Genomic DNA, 20,154 nt, shown 5'->3' with positions numbered 1-20,154 from the left:
CAGAATGGAATTCACTGACAGAGAGAAAGCAGAACTCGCTTCGTGTTTATTTTTCTTTATTTGGCAAAAAGCACAACACTTTGTTTTTATTGTGAGTATACACAAAAAAATACACACTTAACAGGATCGATTGATGTATGAAACTTGCATGGAAGATCAAAGTCAACAGAGTATTTTGAGTCTCTTTTACACTGATAAGAAAAAAAGCGAGCTGGCATCGCCGGCGATACCGCCGACCCCAGGGGGTTAATGATACCAGAGGTGGACAGTGACGTAAACCCACTTGACTGGTGGAAAACACAAGAAATAAATTTTCCAAGACTTGGGAAACTAGCAAAAAGTACCTATGCATCCCTGCCTCAAGCAGCCCTTCTGAGAGGGCTTTCAGCACAGGAGGAAATATTGTAACAATCTTTCATTTGAAAGTCACGTGTCTAGTATCTGTAAAACCACATTTTTCCATCTTAAAAATATATCTAAATTACGCCATATGCTCTCATTGACAAATGCAGAACAATTAGTTCATGCGTTCATGACCTCAAGGCTAGATTATTGTAATACTCTACTGGGTGGTTGCCCTGCACGCTTAATAAACAAACTACAGCTGGTCCAAAACGCAGCAGCTCGAGTTCTTACCCGAACCAGGAAGTATGACCATATTAGCCCGGTTCTGTCAACACTGCATTGGCTCCCTATTAAACATTGTATAAATTTTAACATATTGCTGATGACTTGAAAAGCACTAAACGGTTTAGCTCCGCAGTACTTGAGTGAGCTCTTAACGCCTTATAGTCCTTCACGTCTATTACGATCTCAAAATTCCGGCCAGCTGATAATACCTAGAATATCAAAATCGACTGCTGGCGGTAGATCCTTTTCCTATTTAGCACCAAAACTTTGGAACAGTCTTCCTACCATTGTCCGGGATGCAGACACACTCTGTCAGTTCAAAGCTAGATTAAAGACACATCTTTTTGACCTAGCATACACAACACATTATAGACTTCAATAATTCAATGTTAGGCTGCATAGATTAGGTCAGCCGGAACTGGGAAAACTTCCCATAAATCCTAATGTACTTGTTACATCATAAGAATTGCATCAAGTTTGTTAGATACATATCGTACAGTGTGATTTATAATCTTATATAAATGCCAAAAATTGCAGTGTGTAGCAAGTATGACAAGCGGGAGTCAGAAACAGACCTTGTTTCTCAAAACCAAGAATGCAAAGAACGGACTTATGTTCTTGGGGAGAACGCTCTTGCTAGTTGTTCTTGGAAGAATGAACTCACAAGGTGACGAGCACACAGAACGCTGCTGACAGTTTGAGACGATGTGTTCTTGCTGGTATTGCGCAATAATACCCCCGCACAGACGCCGTCTGCAGTACTCAAACATAACGAGAATTATTGACGCTAACAGCCAGGCTTTATCGCCCAAGCCTACCCTCAGCTCAAGGGATTACTCTACTGTACACTACAATGTAATGTATATTCATAACAATAAAGCAACGCTTATGGAGATTCTCACTTCCAAAAACGTTTGAGCACATTTTCGATTCGCCATAAATTTTCATGAAAATGCCAATATTTGAAATCCACACAGTTGATTTCTCGCATCAAATGTTCTCAGAAGTAAATTTAGTGATGAAATAGCGTAGGAAATTGTAGAAAAACACCTGCCTCCCTTTCCTCAAATGCCGAAATTAATGCTGGGATATTCCTGCCATCAAGTTCACACAAGTTACCAACCGATGTATCCTCGGTAAAATGGGCATGTCAAGAACACTTCCGGGTTTTTTTAACCGTTCTTGCCAAAATGTAAACTTGTGTATTGGGACAGTACTTGGGCAGCGACTGATGACGTTTCACAAGTCCACAAGAACACAAGTACAGACAAGAACGCATATTGAGAAATGGCCAGAAAGTTGCGCAGCGCTGTTGTTTTTCCATGAGCGCCACCTACTGTCAGAGATTGACAAAGCATTTACTGACTTTTTTTGCATTGGTCTGAACAGACAAATCTCATGTAAATTTGGTGGCGAACATTCATGTTAATGTGAAAATGTCCTGTCGCTCATCGTGGCTGTTGGGAAACTAACTTAGAAAAAACATGTTTCTCAGCACATAAAGATGAGTTACTGTGATCTCAGACTGAGGTGATGTGGTTTCTCCACTGTATGGATCTTCAGGTGTAGCTTCAGGTCACTTTTAAAAGAGAAACTCTTTTCGCAATGATCACACGTGTGCGGCTTCTCTCCAGTGTGGATCCACTCATGTGATCTCAAATTTGATGACTGACTGAATCTCTTGTCACAGTGTGAACACTTGTAAGGTTTTTCTCCAGTGTGAATTCTCTGGTGCAGTTTTAAACCGTCCGCTGTAGTAAAAGTCTTCTCACACTCAAAGCACATGTACTCTCTCACACCAGTGTGAATTTTCTCATGTCTATGTAAATATTGCAACAGTGAAAAACTCTTTCCACACACAGAACATGAATGTGGCTTCTCTCCAGTGTGAACTCTCAGGTGTCTCTTCAGGTCTGATGACCTAAGAAATGTTTTGCCACATTGATCACACTTAAACGGCTTTTCTCCGATGTGAACTGTCATGTGAACATCAAGAGTATGTTTGAATGTGAAATTGTTTCCACATTGATGGCATACATGTGGCTTCTCTCCAGTGTGGATCATTTCATGTGATCTTAGATTTGCTGACTGATTGAATCTCTTGTCACAGTGTGAACACTTGTAAGGTTTTTCTCCAGTGTGAATTCTCTGGTGCAGTTTTAAACAGTACGCTGTAGTAAAAGTCTTCTCACACTCAAAGCACATGTACTCTCTCACACCAGTGTGAGTTTTCTCATGTCTATGTAAATTAGGCAGCAGTGAAAAACTCTTTCCACACACAGAACATGAATGTGGCTTCTCCTTCGTATGAACTGTCAGGTGTCTCTTCAGGTCTGATGACCCAAGAAATGTTTTGCTGCATTGATCACATGAGAACGGCTTCTCTCTGGTGTGGATCCTCATGTGACTCTTAAGATTACCTTTGCATAAGAATCTCTTTCCACACTGATCACATGTGAACGGCTTCTCTCCAGTGTGGATCCTCATGTGACGCTCAAGACTACATTTGCTTGTGAAACTGTTTCCACACTGAGTGCAGGTGAAACATTGCTTGGCTCTTCTTTTCTTTAAAAATGTCTTTTTAGTCTTTGAGCCACTCAAAGGTTTTCCTCCAGGTTGGACATGACCCTCCTCCTCCACTTCACTCAGTTCTTCACTTTCCTCCTCCACTTCACTCAGTTCTTCACTCTCCTCCTTCACTTCACTCAGTTCTTCACTCTCCTCCTTCACTTCACTCAGTTCTTCACTCTCTTCCATCGGGTCTGACATGAAAGAAAAAAATATTAAATTTCATTTCATTCATTACCACTTCATTCGCCATGAACTTGTTTGTTTCTTTTATTAGGGCCCAAGCCCTGAAAGGGCGAAGGCCCTATTGATTCCGGGAGGATTTTTTTTTTTTTTCATATATTTTTTTTGCACACACGTCAGAACCCCCTGGTACTCGGGCGTGGCAGGGGGGCTCAACAGCGCCCCCTTGAACGGGGTCCGAAAACTTGGTCCATAAATCAAACACGCTTGCATGAATTAAACGCTTTTAAAACTTCCTGCTCAGCTACTGTTTGGACGCTCTTGCTTACTGCTCCGCGCTTTGCTCTATCGCTTTTACATTTTATCTCCTATTTTTTCTATATTTGATTTCCTTTATTTTATTTCCTTTTATCACCTAATTTTAACTTCAGCAAATCAGCACAGTGCTCATACGACAAAGTTTGGATTACTACAAAAACTGAGAATTCTTTTACCCGACCAGCTTACATACCGGGAAAGGAAAACACAACTGCCTACAAGGATAAGAGAAAATGCCTCTTCTGGAATCTACTTGCTGCACTAACTGCCACAGACTTTTACAAAGGATTGCAGTTCTAGAAACAAAGTTACTTACGGGACCACCAAACCAGACGGAGCACACAACAGAGCTTCGTCATGGACACCCTCAGCATACAGCCGGTGAGTCCCATGAAACTAGTACTCCTCGGCAGGTAGAGAAACAAGCCGATCGACTTACTAATCGATGGCACAAACAGGGAGCTAGACCCAAAGGCACTCGAGACATCAGATTGTCACGAGCATCACATATTACCGCAGTAGCATCCTCTACCCCAGATACAGCTCTGACAAGGATTGCAAACACTGGTCTCCTACCACCGCCTATACATCTTGAGAACAGATTTGAAGTACTAATGAATGTAAATGAGGAATCCACAAATGTGATGAATGTGATCGAACACAGACTGAATAGGCCAGTAGCTAACACTGATGCTAACTGGCGCTCAAGGTCGAGCAGACAGCGGCACTCAGCTCAGAGCGCAGCCGAGCCCAGGACTCTGATAGTGGGGGACTCCATAATCAGAAACATTAGCAACAGGGATACAACTACGTGCTGCCTTCCACAAGCAACAACTTCTGATATAAACAGGGAACTTCAGAACATTCTGATGGAACATAAGACTGCAAATCGACTCATCATACATGTGGGGAAGAATGATATTCATAAAGAGCAGTCAGAACTCCTTAAGAAGGATTTCAATGAACTTTTTGAAACACTTAAAAGACTGAAAGTTCAAACATTCATCAGTGGACCACTCCCAGCAAGAGGAACAAACAGGTTTTCACGGTTGCTTGGGCTTAATACATGGCTGCAAAAAACCTGCAATATAAAAGCAGTGAACTTCATTGACAATTTCAATCTTTTCTGGAGTCAACGACAACTGTTTCATCGGGACGGCCATCACCCAAACAAACTTGGTTCAAGAGTGTTAAAGGACAATATCTACTTCTCCCTAAATCATCCTTCTGCGGTTTGTGCCAATCCACTCAATCTGAATGGCACACACACACCTGGACACAGTATGAATGACCATGGGACTTCACTTCAGCAGCAAAATGGACATGATAACACCACTCCGCCACAACAACCTCTGCTCACGGACACAATCTCAGCTGAGCCCTGCCCACAGAGCTCACCACAGACAGCCATATCAGAACTGCTTGAAGATTCAGCACCCAAGGACGACTTCCTGGAAAACAGCCAGGGAAGCCAGGACAGCATATTACAGCCTCCTATAACACCAGAGCAACAGCCCCTTTCACCAGACACTTTCTCCCTCTCTCCTGCAACGCCACTACTGTGCTTCTCACAGAAAATGGAAGAACTGGTGCATGCTGGAACCAGACTATCCCACTCTTTTGCTGCAAGCCCCCAGATACCAACTAAAAAAAGACAGGCACCACTACCACCAAAGCCTGCGGGCCCAGCTCGCCCTCCCCCTCCCCCTCCTCCTGTGAGAGCTCTTCGGCCTCTGCCACAACGCCAGGGCCCACACCCTCCTCCTTCTGCTCGAGGTGAACCAAAAACAACTGATACCAGCTCTCAGTGATATGTGTCGGGTCCCCGTTTTGATAACAGTAACTTTCTCAAATGTTTACAAAACAAGCGGGAACCCAGTGTGCCTGTATCTTTCTCTATTGCTGTTCTATTACATGATAGAAAGTCTAAGGCCTTCAATAGCCGTACAGCAAACCCAACTAATCTGGTGCCTATTACACGTCAAACTAATATTGCTGTGGGGAAAAGTAAGTCTGTTAAGTTAGCTCTTTTAAACATTCGCTCACTTAAAAATAAATCACTTCTAGTCAACGACTGAATAACCACAAACAACCTGGATTTTATGCTTCTAAATGAAACCTGGCTAGAAGACAGCTACAGTGCAACAATCCTCAATGAAGCAGCCCCTCCTAACTTTATTTTTATGAGTGTCTGCAGAGCTGTTAAGAGAGGTGGGGGTCTAGCTGCTCTTTTTAAAGATATCTATCAATGTAAGCAAATATCATTTGGGAATTACTTGTCTTTCGAATATCTGGGTATTGTGTTAAAAGGTGCTCCACGCATTTTACTTTTCATTATTTACAGGCCTCCAAAATACTCTCCAGCCTTTGCTGAGGACTTTACAGAACTGTTATCAACAATTACCTCAGAGTTTGACTGTTTTGCCATTACTGGAGATTTTAACATCCATATAGATAATGGAGAAAACAATATGGCAAAAGAAATCAAAACTGTTTTAAAAACTTTTGATCTGACTCAGCATGTACATGGACCCACACACAATCGTGGACACACTTTAGATTTACTTATCAGTAAGGGTCTAAACATTTCATCAATTGTTATTAAGGATGTAGCACTGTCTGATCATTTCTGTATTTTCTTTGATATATTGATCTCTCCTGCCACTGAAGCTAGATCTGTGTCTGTCAAGAAGAGATGCTTAAATGAGAACACTAGTGTCCTATTTATGAAGGCTATATCCTTAACACCAAGCATATCTGCAGACTGTTGATTTTCTCCTTGATTCTTTTAACTCAAAAGTTAAAGGTGTAATTGATGATATTGCTCCTGTTAAAGTCAGGAAGAAGAGTGGCAGACAAAAGGCACCTTGGAGAAACTCAACAGCAGTGCAAAATATGAAAAGACAATGCAGAAAAGCAGAGCGCATGTGGCGGAAGACAAAACTTGTAGTCCATTATAACATCTACAAAGACAGCCTTCATGCTTTCAATATGGAACTAGGCAAAGCTAGACAGACTTTCTTCTCAAATATTATAAACAGCAATTTAAACAACACACGCACTCTTTTTGCTACTGTAGAGAGACTGACAAACCCCCCAAGCCAGATTCCCAGTGAAATGCTCTCAGACAGCAAGTGCAGTGAGTTTGCTTCTTTCTTCTCTGAGAAAATCAATAATATCAGAAAGGTGATCAGCACATCCTTGACTTGCGCTGGGGTCAGACAGATCAAACCACCTGAGAAAGTAGTTACTATGTCTGATTTCAAAGAAATTGATGGCAAAATTTTGGAAGAAACCGTACAGCACCTTAAAACATCAACCTGCGCTCTTGACACACTTCCCACATCGTTTTTCAAAAGTGTGTTAAACAGTTTAGAAGCAGATCTTCTAGAAGTGGTAAATGCTTCACTTCTCTCTGGGAGTTTTCCAAACTCCCTGAAAACTGCAGTTGTCAAGCCCCTCCTGAAAAAGAGCAATCTGGATAAGACCATATTAAGCAACTATAGACCGATCTCAAATCTTCCTTTCATAGGTAAGATCATTGAAAAAGTTGTCTTCAATCAGCTGAACAAATTCTTATGCTCGAATGGATACTTTGACAATTTTCAATCTGGTTTCCGACCGCACCACAGCACAGAGACAGCGCTCATAAAGATAATAAACGATATTCGCTTAAATACTGACTCAGGCAAATTATCAGTGCTGGTACTACTCGACCTCAGTGCTGCATTTGACACTGTCGATCATAACATACTTCTTGACAGGCTGGAAAACTGGGTGGGGCTTTCTGGGATAGTCCTAAAATGGTTCAGGTCATACTTAGATGGGAGAGGTTATTATGTGAGTATAGGAGACCATAAGTCTGAGTGGACATCCATGACATGCGGAGTCCCTCAAGGCTCAATTCTTGCACCACTCATGTTCAACCTGTATATGCTCCCAATGAGCCAAATAATGAGAAAGAACCAAATTGCTTACCACAGCTATGCAGACGACACACAGCTCTACTTAGCCCTATCGCCTAACGATTACAGCCCCATTGACTCCCTGTGCCAATGCATTGATGAAGTTAACAGTTGGATGTGTCAAAACTTTCTTCAGTTAAACAAAGACAAAACTGAAGTCATTGCGTTTGGAAACAAAGATGAAGTTCTCAAGGTGAACGCATACCTTCACTCTAGGGGTCAAACAACTAAACATCAAGTCAGGAATCTTGGTGTGACACTAGAGTCAGACCTTAGTTTCAGTAGTCATGTCAAAGCAATAACTAAATCAGCATACTATCATCTGAAAAATATAGCAAGAATAAGATGCTTTGTTTCCAGACAAGACTTAGAGAAACTTGTTCATGCTTTCATCACCAGCAGGGTGGATTATTGTAATGGACTCCTCACTGGCCTTCCCAAAAAGACCATAAGACAGTTGCAGCTCATACAGAACGCTGCCGCCAGGATTCTGAGCAGAACCAGAAAATATGAACATATCACACCAGTCCTCAGGTCTTTACACTGGCTCCCAGTTAAATTTAGGATTGATTTTAAAGTATTATTACTGGTATATAAATCATTCAATGGCCTAGGACCTCAATACATTGCAGATATGCTCACTGAATATAAACCCAACAGATCACTCAGATCATTAGGATCATATCAGCTTGAAATACCAAGGGTTCACTCTAAGCATGGCGAGTCCGCTTTTAGCTATTATGCCAGCCACAGCTGGAACCAGCTTCCAGAGGAGATCAGATGTGCTCCTACTGTAGTCACATTCAAATCCAGACTCAAAACACATCTGTTTAACTATGCATTTACTGAATGAGCACTGTGCCAATGTTCGTCCGACTGTTTGTACTGTATTTTATTTTGTATTCTTCTAAACTGTTTTAATTATTCTTATTTCTTTTTATTATTTTAATTTCTTCTATGTAAAGCACTTTGAATTGCCATTGTGTATGAAATGTGCTATATAAATAAACTTGCCTTGCCTTGCCTTGCCTTGCCTTAATATGAATCTCGGCACACATATAGATCTCATCAGGCCAATCAATTTCCGCACTCTATGTTATTAGCTCCGCCCAACAGGAAGTCAACTATTATGGGTTGTTTGAAAAACGCATGCTGTGGAATTTGAAATACTCCTCCTAGAAAATTCGCCCAATCGCAACCAAACTTGGTCAGCATGAAGTCAAGACATTGAGGATGATAAATTGCAGACGGATTTTTGATATCTCGAACGGTTTGGCCGTGGCGAGGAAACGCATTTATGGCGAGAAAAGAGAAACACGAAATTGTATAACTTCTGCAAAAATTAACTATTTTTGATGAAACTTCAGCAGTGTGTTCGTGGTAAGAGGCAGATCACATGTATGTAACTATTGTGAGTCAAAGTTATAGCGCCACCAACTGGCAGCAGGAAGTGTGTCACTTTCTAAATGTTTTTGACAAAAGTGAGGGGGTTAATTTTATGTACAATCACAAAAATCAGTACACATATTGGTCTCATCGAGCCGGACAATTTTCTAATTTACAGTAATTAGCTCCGAGCAACAGGAAGTCAGATATTTTGGTTTGAATGTGGATTTCTTTGCGAAATCAGCCTCTGAATTTTTACCCACTACTCTTAAGTGGTTTATTTTATTCCCACCAAACTTTTTCAACATGATGAAAATACATTAACCCTCTGGGGACCAAGGTGTTTTTGGAGCCCTTGAGATGTTCTGACATGCCTTGAAATTTGTGCTTTTTTCAGTTATTTATAAACATGTTAATGGCAAAGGTGTAAAATCACTCTATATAGCACAAACAGGGCTACCAAAATATGCGGGCAACGTGTATGTAGATGTTTGTATTTTTAAGAGAATAATGTTTATGCGTGGTTATTGGAAAAAATAAAAATGAAAGTGGCTGAATTAAGACCACAAAACACATATTAAATATGTGCCCACAAGACTTTTGTCTAATTGATGTTGTACCTTTGAGTACTGGCTTCAAAATTATGTGAAAATAGTCTTGCTTTATCGTTCAAAAAAAAAAAATACATTGATTTAAATGGTGTAAAACAGGTTTTGCTTGGAAAGCCAATATGCGAGGGGGAGGAGTAGTTTACACTTTAGATTACAGTGTCCCACCCACTCTGCATAATGACTCTGCATAGCCTAATTAGCCATTCATTCAGGTGTGACACTGACTGAGCCACAATGCAAGGACAATGTATTTAGAAGAATACTTATATTGACCATTTAAGATTTCGCTTACATCTATCTTGTAAATATGTTTAGCTATTTTATTAAAAATGTTACAATTACAACAATAATTACAATTTCAACAATATTTCAAGTGTACTCTTTCTTTGTAAAAAAAAAAAGAAAGAAAAAAAAAGATTATAGGCCTACATTTTATCATATGTATTCATTAGTTTGAATATAGCCAACATTGGACCATCTAACATCTTAGTCTATGACTTTATTTTTGACAAAAATAGTGTGACTAACGCCTGACTAACGTTGTTTTATTGAAATATCAGGGCATATAAATGTTAATTTACGTTGCTTATACAAATACATTTCAACATATTCCAGTCGATTTTTACTCATCTCAGTAGGCTATGGCAAAGCAGTTTATTCTTTCACACACAGACACGCGATTCATATTTAGGCTAAACACTCTTTACAAATATGTACCCCTCATTCATCTCACAGAAACGCGAGTCATATTATAGAAATGCATTCATCTTTTTGCGGTTTATAGGCCTACACTAAATAACGTTATTCCACACTTGAGAAAAGAAAACAGCCTACCTCACTCCTCAGCGCGATCTGCTGCTCATATCAGGAGATAATTTCTCCTCATCAGCACTGTGGAAACTTTTCTCCATAAAGGATAATGTCTCACTCGCGACGCGCTTTGTTTACGGCTGATGTGGGGGCGTTTCACAGACTGAAATGGTTCTCGGAATTTGCATTTGAATAGCGCGCGCTCTCCGGGGAGTGGTCAAATTACTGTGAATCATCTCGTAATGAGCTCGACTGGAGTCGCTCTCTTTGTATACAGATTACAGAAACTAAGAATATTTGTTTTTTATATAAATGACTTCAATTAAAAGCTGCGATCTCAAGCTTTATGCCCGTGGGTCTGTTTGCCTGTTTGACTGAATTTTCGCGGAGTTATAGATCATTTTCGAACGCGTTTCAAACGGGAGTTTACTGACAGAGAGAAGGCAGAAATCGCATCATGTTAATATTTCTTTATTTGTCAAAAAGCAAAACACTTTATTTTTATTGTGAGTATACAGAAAAAAATAGAAACTGAACAGGATCGATTGATGTATTACACGAAAATGAAAGATCAAAATTAACAGAGCATTTAGTGTTTATTTTCATTGCTAAAAAAAAAAAACGAGCAAAACGCGCGGGCGCGTTTTTGGTCCCCAGAGGGTTAAAGATGTTAAATTGTAAACAGATAATAAATATCTCAAACGGTTTTGCTATGGCGAGGGATTAAAGTAATGTCAAAAAAGGAAACACTAAAAACCTTCTAAAAATTTAATTATACACCATTTATTTCTATATAAAATGATACAAATATCAGAACTAAACCCATTTTATTCTTTTTTTTTTTTCAATTTAATAATTGTTTAAGTTAAAAAACATCCAGAATGTTTTTTTTTTTGTCCAAAAAAATAAAATAAAAATAAATAATGTCATTCATAGTGCTATACTGCCCTCTTGTGTTCAAAGTCAGTTAGGCCTATTGTATCTATATAAAAATATACTAGGTATGTGACGGTGAGGAATATTTTACCACCGGTTAATCAATGTGTGACACCGCTGGGGGCTTTTGAATTGCTAACTTAAAAACGAAAGTAAAATATGTTTGTCCGCACTGACATGGATAATGGTGCAGAGCGAGCGTTTTCAATGAATTCCTATGGAAGTAGGAATGAACTAAAAAACATTCGCTCTTCTCTGCCCGTTCCTCGCCGTGGACGGACACTATATATATATATATATATATATATATATATATATATATATATTTTTTTTTTTTTTTTACATTTATATATATATATATATATATATATAGCTGCAAGCAGCGATGGAGGGCCCAAGCCGGTAACACCGCCACCCCGGTGGCTTGGGCCCGCAATCGCTGCTCGCAGCTATATTTATTTACTACAGCTGACGTATATTTACACGTCACACAGCAGGATGCGCTCGCGCCCTCAGATCATTTGGACGTGGCTGTGTTATAAGAGGTAAAAACGATATAAATACTGTTCGTTTTCTCACACAAACCGCTCGTTTCGTGTCTTAGGCCATCAATGTGTACTTACGATGGGGAATTGTTTAATTTGGACGATGGGGAATTGTTTTAATTTGGACTCTGTGCATGCTCTTTGAGACAGTGACCATAGACCTGCATTATATGACTGACAGACAAGAACGGTTTGACCTAAAAATATAAAAATTGAAACTACTGCGGAAAAAAAGACACCTACATCTTGGATGCCCTTCAGGTAAGCTAAAACATACCAAAATTTAATTTCAAAGTGAACTATCCCTTTAACTGATTCATACATTAAACAATGATGAGTTCTATAAGGACACCTCAAAACAAATCTACAAAGCAAGTTCATTACAACATTAAGGGGCATAAGATTGGTGTCAGTGGTATTCTGATAAACAATGTCAGCATAATCAATAATAGGCAGTATCATCTGAGAAATTATTCTTTTTCTGACAGGAAGAGTGAAACAATTAACAGAACGATAGAGTGAATTAAGACAGCCATATGATCTTTTAGTAATAAACTCAATATGTAGTTTAAATGAGAGTTCAGGTTCAATCCAGAGTCCAAGATATTTAAATGAGTCAACCTTCTCAAGAAGGGTCCCGTTAACAAACTTAATTTGTAACTCCGAGGAGTAAACATGACTATATCGAGTTCCAAACAACATACAGCATGACTTCTTCCTATTCAATATAAGTTTATTACTATGAAGCCATTTTTGTACCCGGTTGAAGTCAGACTGTAAGGAATTCTGAATTTGAGATAAATCAGAGTTAGAGGTGTAAATAACAGTGTCATCAGCATAAAGATGAACAGAAGAATTAGAGCATATTTGTGGTAAGTCATTAATGAAAATAGTAAAAAGAAGTGGTCCTAACGTTGATCCTTGTGGAACACCCTTATCCACAAGTAAATAGTCAGACTGGCACCCATGAAAAACAACACACTGTCGTCTGCCATGAAGATAGGAATTAAACCACATCAGAGCATTTTGACTCAAACCAATAGAATAAAGCTTACCAAGGAGAAGATTGTGATCGACCAAATCAAAAGCCTTAGTAAGATCAAGAAAGATTGCACCTGTAAATTGGGACTTATCAAAGGATGACAACACATCATTTGTGAACTTTAGTAAGGCTGTTGTAGTAGAAAAATTCGGTCTAAATCCAGATTGTGATGCAGATAAAATATTGAATTGACTTATATACTTTGATAATTGATTGAAAACAAGTTTCTAAAAAAATTTTGCAGTAGTACAAATAATAGAAATTGGACGAAAATTGTTAATATCAGATCTATCACCATCTTTGAAAAGAGGAGTAACTCTTGCACATTTCCATATGGAAGGGAATGCACAAGTAGATAAAGATAAGTTAAATAAGTCTGCAAGAGGATACATTAATACGAGCAGCAAGTTTCACAAATTTTGCTTCTAGACCATCTTTTGCTTCTGCATTGCTTCTAGACACCAGCTTTACTGTTTTCTTTTAGCTCACCAATTGCATGGAAAACATCAATTGGAGAGATTTTAATAAAAGAAAAATAATTATTAGTATTAATTAAAGCTGCAAGCAGCATTTATCGGGGTTCAAGCATTTAAGGCCTTTAAGCACAAACGAATCAAAAGTTATTACGTTTTATTTAGCAAGCATTTACCCACTGACCTCTATGATGGAAAAGACCATTTACAGCCAATACAGGCCATTTAACATAGGAAATATATGGTTTTCAAAGCTTTTTGACAGTTATAGCGCCACCTATGGTCCGATCTCCATAAAAAATTCCATGCTTCTTTAGCATGTTATGTCACATATGCTCATCAGTTTTTGTGAAGTTCTGACTTTTTATTTAGGATGTATAGATGTTTGAGTGTATTTTGACATGCCCATTATCTAAACGACCCTGTTATAGCCAACCAAAAGCAAAATTATAATTATTGATCAAGAGAGTCCAGAGAACAGTCCTAGACTGGTCTGGTTCTGATCGAGCGAAAAACCTAGGACTAGTTCGCAAAAGTAGGTTTTTAACATTTTCGTGAATATTTAATGAACGGTTTGATTGACAGCAGTGGTTCTTGAGGAAAAGTTGTTCAGTATGAGGAGGTCTATCAAATGATATGCATATTGTGTGGATGTGTGCAACACCACGTGATTACAGAGGGCGTAAACCTCATTAGCGCCAACTAGTGGCCGATTTCTTTCAAAATTCTTACAGACCTTTACGGCCATGAGTCGAACATGCCCATCGAGTTTTGTTCCGATTGGCCTCCGTTAACCTTGTCTAATAGGTGCTCAAACTTCATTGGCCGATGGCGGCCATGTTTTTTGAGATACGCCAATGTCCTCAGAGATACACGGCACCTTGGACCAAGACACTGCATACCAATTTTCAAGTCAATTGGAATTCAAAGTCAGGTGGTTATAGCCCTTTTTATGTTTTTTTCATGCTATAGCGCCACCTAGTGTTCAATCGTTGCAATTTTTTTTACTGTGACTTCAAATTGAACTCTTACACATGTGTACCGAGTTTGATGAAGATATCTCATTTACTTCTCGAGTTATAGCCGTTTTAGTAAAACAGGCTCCTGCCACAATGTACATTTTGGCGCCTTAGCGACCATGAATTGAAATTTCAACTTTTCGATAATTATTGATATTCAGACTCCAGAGAACATGTGTGCACTGGTTTGGTTCCGATCGGGCGAAAATCCAGGGACTAGTTCGCAAAAGTAGGTTTTTGACAAAATTCTAAATGGCGGAAAATTTTCCCAGGCGGAAATGAAATCGGAGATATACGTGACAAACGGTCTAGGAGTTATTAGCAATTTCATACTTTTGCTTGCTATAGCGCCACCTATTGGCCAATCGGTGTCATACTTTGATAGGTTCTCCCCAAATTGAGGACTACCATTTGGCTGAGTTTCAAGTCTCCAGCGTTTACGGTTTGGGCTGCACGATGCGTTTTAGGGGAAAATAATAATAATTAAAGCTGCAAGCAGCATTTATCGGGGTTCAAGCAGTTAAGGCCTTTAAGGCATTTAAGCACAAAAGCATCAAAAGTTATTAAGATTTATTTAGCAAGCATGTAACCACTGACATAATAGATGGAAAAGACCATTTACAGCCAATACAGGCAGTTTACCATGGGATATATATGGTTTTAAAGCTTTTTAACAGTTATAGCGCCACCTATGGTCCGATCTCCATAAAATTGTTTACTGTGACCTCAAATTGAACCCATACACATGTGTACTGAGTTTGGTGAAGATATCTCATTTACTTCTTGAGTTATAGCCATTTGAGTAAAATAGGCTCCTCCCACAACGATTTGCCACATTCTAGAATTATTTAATATGATTCTAGCATGATTTACTATCATATACCATGTTCCAGAATGATTTATTAGGATTCTAGCATGATTAACCTTGATACACCTCATTTCAGTATTATTTACTATGATTTACAATGTTTCTAGCATGATTAACCACATTACTAGCAATTATGTGAAGTGTCAGTGCAAATGAGGTGATGAACACTGACAAAATATTATTGTGTTATAATAGTTAGTTATATACGTGATTTTTTGTGTGTGTCCAAGTATGAATGCAAAAGCACATGTAAAATATTTCATTATTAAGTAGAATGGCCAGCAGAGGGCACTAGAAGACCACTTATTGGCTCACTTTCACTTTAAACCAGTTTTCTGCACTAAAGCAAACCAGTTTTTCCATATTAACTCAATGCATGCTTACACACACACACACACACACACACACACAGCATAGTTAACCATGATTTACCATGATATACCACGTTCTAGTATTATTTACCAGGAGATAAACGACAATGTAGTATTATTTACTTTGATTTACCATGTTTCTAGCCTGATTTATCACATTACTAGCAATTATTTGAAGTGTCAGTGCAAATAAAGTGATTAACACTGACAAAATATGATTGTGTTATAATAGTTATTGCTATATAAGTGATTTTTTTAGTGTGTATTCAAGTATGAATGCAAGCACATGTTGAAATATTTCATTAATAAGTAGAATGGCCAGCAGAGGGCAGTAGAAGACCACTTATTGGCTCACTTTCACTTTAAACCAGTTTTCTGCACTAAAGCAAACCAGTTTATCCATGTTAACTCAATGCATGCTTACACACACACACACACACACACACACACACACACACACACACACACAGCATAGTTAACCATGATTTACCATGATTTACCACATTACTAGCAATTATTTGAAGTGTCAGTGCAAATAAAGTGATTAACACTGACAAAATATGATTGTGTTATAATAGTTATTGCTATATAAGTGATTTTTAGTGTGTATTCAAGTATAAATGCAAGCACATGTGGAAAAATTTAATTAATAAGTAGAATGGCCAGCAGAGGGCAGTAGAAGACCACTTATTGGCTCACTTTCACTTTAAACCTCATGATTTTGACCAGTTTTCTGCACTAAAGCAAACCAGTGTTTCCATGTTAACTCAATAATGCATACTTGCTACATATGCTACACACACACACACACACACACACACACAAATGTTTCAGTGATATTGGTGTCACATTCACCTTCATCACATTCACCTTCTGTCTTCATCACATTCACCATCTGTCGTCATCACCTGCACCTGCTCCTCATCACCCTCCTCATCATCACCTGCTCCTCATCATCATAACCGTCACCTGTTGTCCTTGTCTTGATCTGTGTATTTAAGTTCCCCTCTCATCCATTATCATTGTCGGTTATTGTTTGTGCACTAGCACTCTGTTATGTTTGTTTTCATGTTGGAAAATAAAACCTTTGTTATATTTGTACCACACACACACACACACACACACACACACACACACACACACACACACACACACACACACACACACACACACACACACCATCATTTATCATGATTTACCATGGCTGATACCAATACCAATATGAGAAAATGACTATTTTAAACAGCAGGGGGCAGTAAAATACCACTTATTGGCTTAACATGCCATTAATTCATATCATTTTCACCTTTTTAACTGTTATAGAGGCAAATTTTGTCCGATCTGTCTGAAAATTTTCATGCTTGTTCAGGGTGATATTTCACACGTTCTGACTTGTTTTTAAGAAGGTCTGAGCATTGATTAAATAGATATAGGCTTTCGGGGACACTTGGTAAAGGCCAGATTTTGAAGTGAACCTATTATAGCTATCCAAATGAAGTAGTTCAACTTTTTCTGACAATTATTGATCTAGTGAGTCCAGAGAATTGTATTGCACTAGTTTTGAACATTATGATATGAAAATTATATGATCAGAGATGGAAAAGACCATTTACAGCCAATACAGGCAGTTTACCATAGGAAATATATGATTTTAAAGCTTTTTAACAGTTATAGCGCCACCTATCGTCCGATCTCCATAGAATTTTTCATGCTTGTTAATGATGTTATGTCACATATGCTGACCAATTTTTGTGAAGTTCTGAGTTTTTATTTAGGATTTATAGGCTTTTTAATGTATTTTGACACGCCCATTTTATAAATTACCCTATTACAGCCATCCAAATGCAAAAGTTCAACTTTTTTTTGATAATTATTGATCTAGAGAGTCCAGAGAATTGTCCTAGACTGGTCTGGTTCCGATCGGGCAAAAAACCTAGGACTAGTTCGCAAAAGTAGGTTTTTAACATATTAATGAATAATTAATGAACAGTTTGATTGACAGCAATGGTTCTTGAGGCAAAGTTGTTCAGGATGAGGAGATCTATCAAATGATATGCATATTGTGTGGATATTTGTAACACCACGTGATTACAGAGCCGTAAAACTCGTTAGCGCCAACTAGTGGCCGATTTCTTTCAAAATTCTTACAGACCTTTGGGGCCATGAGCCGAACATGCCCATTGAGTTTCGTTCCGATCGGCCTCCGTTAACCTTGTCTAATAGGTGCTCAAACTTCGATGGCCGATGGCGGCCATGTTTTTTGAGATACGCCAATGTCCTCATACACATACATGGCACCTTGGACCAAGACACTGCATACCAATTTTCAAGTCAATCGGACTAACGGTCAGGTGGTTATAGCCTGTTTTATGTTTTTTTCATTTTATAGCGCCACCATGAGGCCAATCGTCGCGATTTTTTTACTGTGACCCCAGAGTAAGGTCATACACATGTGTACCGAGTTTGGTGAAGATACCAAATTTACATCGGGAGTTATAGCCATTTTAGTAAAATAGGCCCCTCCCACAACGTACGTTTTGGCGCCCCTTAGCGACCGTGAATCGAAATTTCCACTTTTTTTCGATAATTATTGATATTCAGTCTCCAGAGAACATTTCTGCACTAGTTTGGTTCCAATCGGGCAAAAAACCAGGGACTAGTTCGCAAAAGTAGATTTTTGACAAAATTCAAAATGGCGGAAAATCTATCATGGCGGAAATGAAATCGGAGATATACGTTTTGTTCGTCAGCCGTCCAGCTTTCCAATGATATAAGACACTTGAGTCTACGACATACGGTCTAGGAGTTATGAGCAGTTTCGCGCTTTTGGTTGTTATAGCGCCACCTATGGGCCAATCGGGGTCATAATCTCTGAACCTTTCCTCGATTTTTGTACTACCATCTGTCAAAGTTTCAAAGTTCCAGCTCTTACGGTTTGGGCTGCACGATGCGTTTTACGGCGGAATAATAATAATAATTAAAGCTGCAAGCAGCATTTATCGGGGTTCAAGCTATTAAGGCCTTTAAGGGTTTTTAAGCACAAAAGCATCAAAAGTAATCAGGTTTTATTTAGCAAGCATGTAACCACTGACTTAATAGATGGAAAAGACCATTTACAGCCAATACAGGCAATGTACCATAGGAAATATATGGTTTTTAAAGCTTTTTAACAGTTATAGCGCCACCTATGGTCCGATCTCCATACAATTTGGCATGCTTGTTAATGATGTTATGTCACATATGCTCACCAATTTTTGTGAAGTTCTGAGTTTTCATTTAGGATTTATAGGATTTTTAATGTATTTTGCCACGCCCATTTTATAAATGACCCTATTACAGCCATCCAAATGCAAAAGTTCAACTTTTTTTCGATAATTATTGATCTAGAGAGTCCAGAGAATTGTCCTAGACTGGTCTGGTTCCGATCGGGCGAAAAACCTAGGACTAGTTCGCAAAAGTAGGTTTTTAACATGTTCGCGAATATTTAATGAACTGTTTGATTGACAGCAATGGTTCTAGAGGCAAAGTTGTTCAGCATGAGCAGATCTATAAAATGATATGCATTTTGTGACGATAAGTGTAACACCACGTGATTACAGAGCCATAAAACTCGTTAGCGCCAACTAGTGGCCGATTTCTTTCAAAATTCTTACAGACCTCTAGGGCCATGAGATGAACATGCCCATCGAGTTTCGTTCCGATCGGCCTCCGTTAACCTTGTCTAATAGGTGCTAAACTTTATTGGCCAATGGCGGCCATGTTTTTTGAGATACACCAATGTCCTCATAGACATACATGACACCTTGGACCAAGACACTGCATACCAATTTTCAAGTCAATCGGACTAATGGTCAGGTGGTTATAGCCCTTTTCATGTTTTTTTCATGTTATAGCGCCACCTAGTGATCAATCGTCGCGATTTTTTTACTGTGACCCCAGATTGAACTCATACACATGTGCACCAAGTTTGGTGAAGATATCTCATTTCCTTCTCGAGTTATAGCCATTTTAGTAAAATAGGCTCCACCCACAACATTAATTTATCACCCCCTGGCGATCAGGAATCGAAATTTTGACTTTTTTTCGATAATTATTGATAATCAGACTCCAGAGAACATTTCTGCACTGGTTTGGATCCAATTGGACAAAAAACCTAGGACTAGTTTGCAAAAGTAGGTTTTTAACAAAATTCAAAATGGCGGACAATTTGCATACCTGAAATGAAATCGGAGATATACGTTTTGACCCGCAGGTTTCCAGCATTCCAGTGATATAAGACACTTGAGTCTACGTCATACGGTCTAGGAGTTATGAGCAGTTTCGCGCTTTTGGTTGCTATAGCGCCACCTATGGGCCAATCGGGGTCATATTCTCTGAACCTCTCCTCGATTTTTGTACTACCATCTGGCAAAGTTTCAAGGTTCCAGCT

The 20,154-nt window shown here is 38.9% G+C and overlaps 2 protein-coding genes across 3 annotated transcripts in view; both read right to left on the bottom strand.

Annotated features, from left to right (window-relative positions):
* Window positions 1-20,154, bottom strand: part of LOC311302063 (uncharacterized protein) — an 89,526-nt gene that overhangs the window by 15,108 nt on the left and 54,264 nt on the right. The gene's annotated exons all lie outside the window — the stretch shown is intronic.
* LOC311302232 (uncharacterized protein) overlaps window positions 35-20,154 on the bottom strand; it is a 340,899-nt gene continuing 320,779 nt past the window's right edge. The window contains exon 3 of the mRNA XM_084427936.1: window positions 35-4,244. Coding sequence (XP_084284062.1) covers window positions 2,140-3,399 — 1,260 coding nt within the window. The 5' untranslated portion in view covers window positions 3,400-4,244 and the 3' untranslated portion in view covers window positions 35-2,139. The remainder of the gene's footprint in view (window positions 4,245-20,154) is intronic.

Source organism: Rutilus rutilus (genome assembly GCF_951802725.1).
Source record: "Rutilus rutilus genome assembly, chromosome: 1".
Taxonomy (NCBI): Eukaryota; Metazoa; Chordata; class Actinopteri; order Cypriniformes; family Leuciscidae; genus Rutilus; species Rutilus rutilus.
Note: the sequence above shows the minus strand (reverse complement) of the source record. Positions and strands in the feature narration are given on the sequence as shown.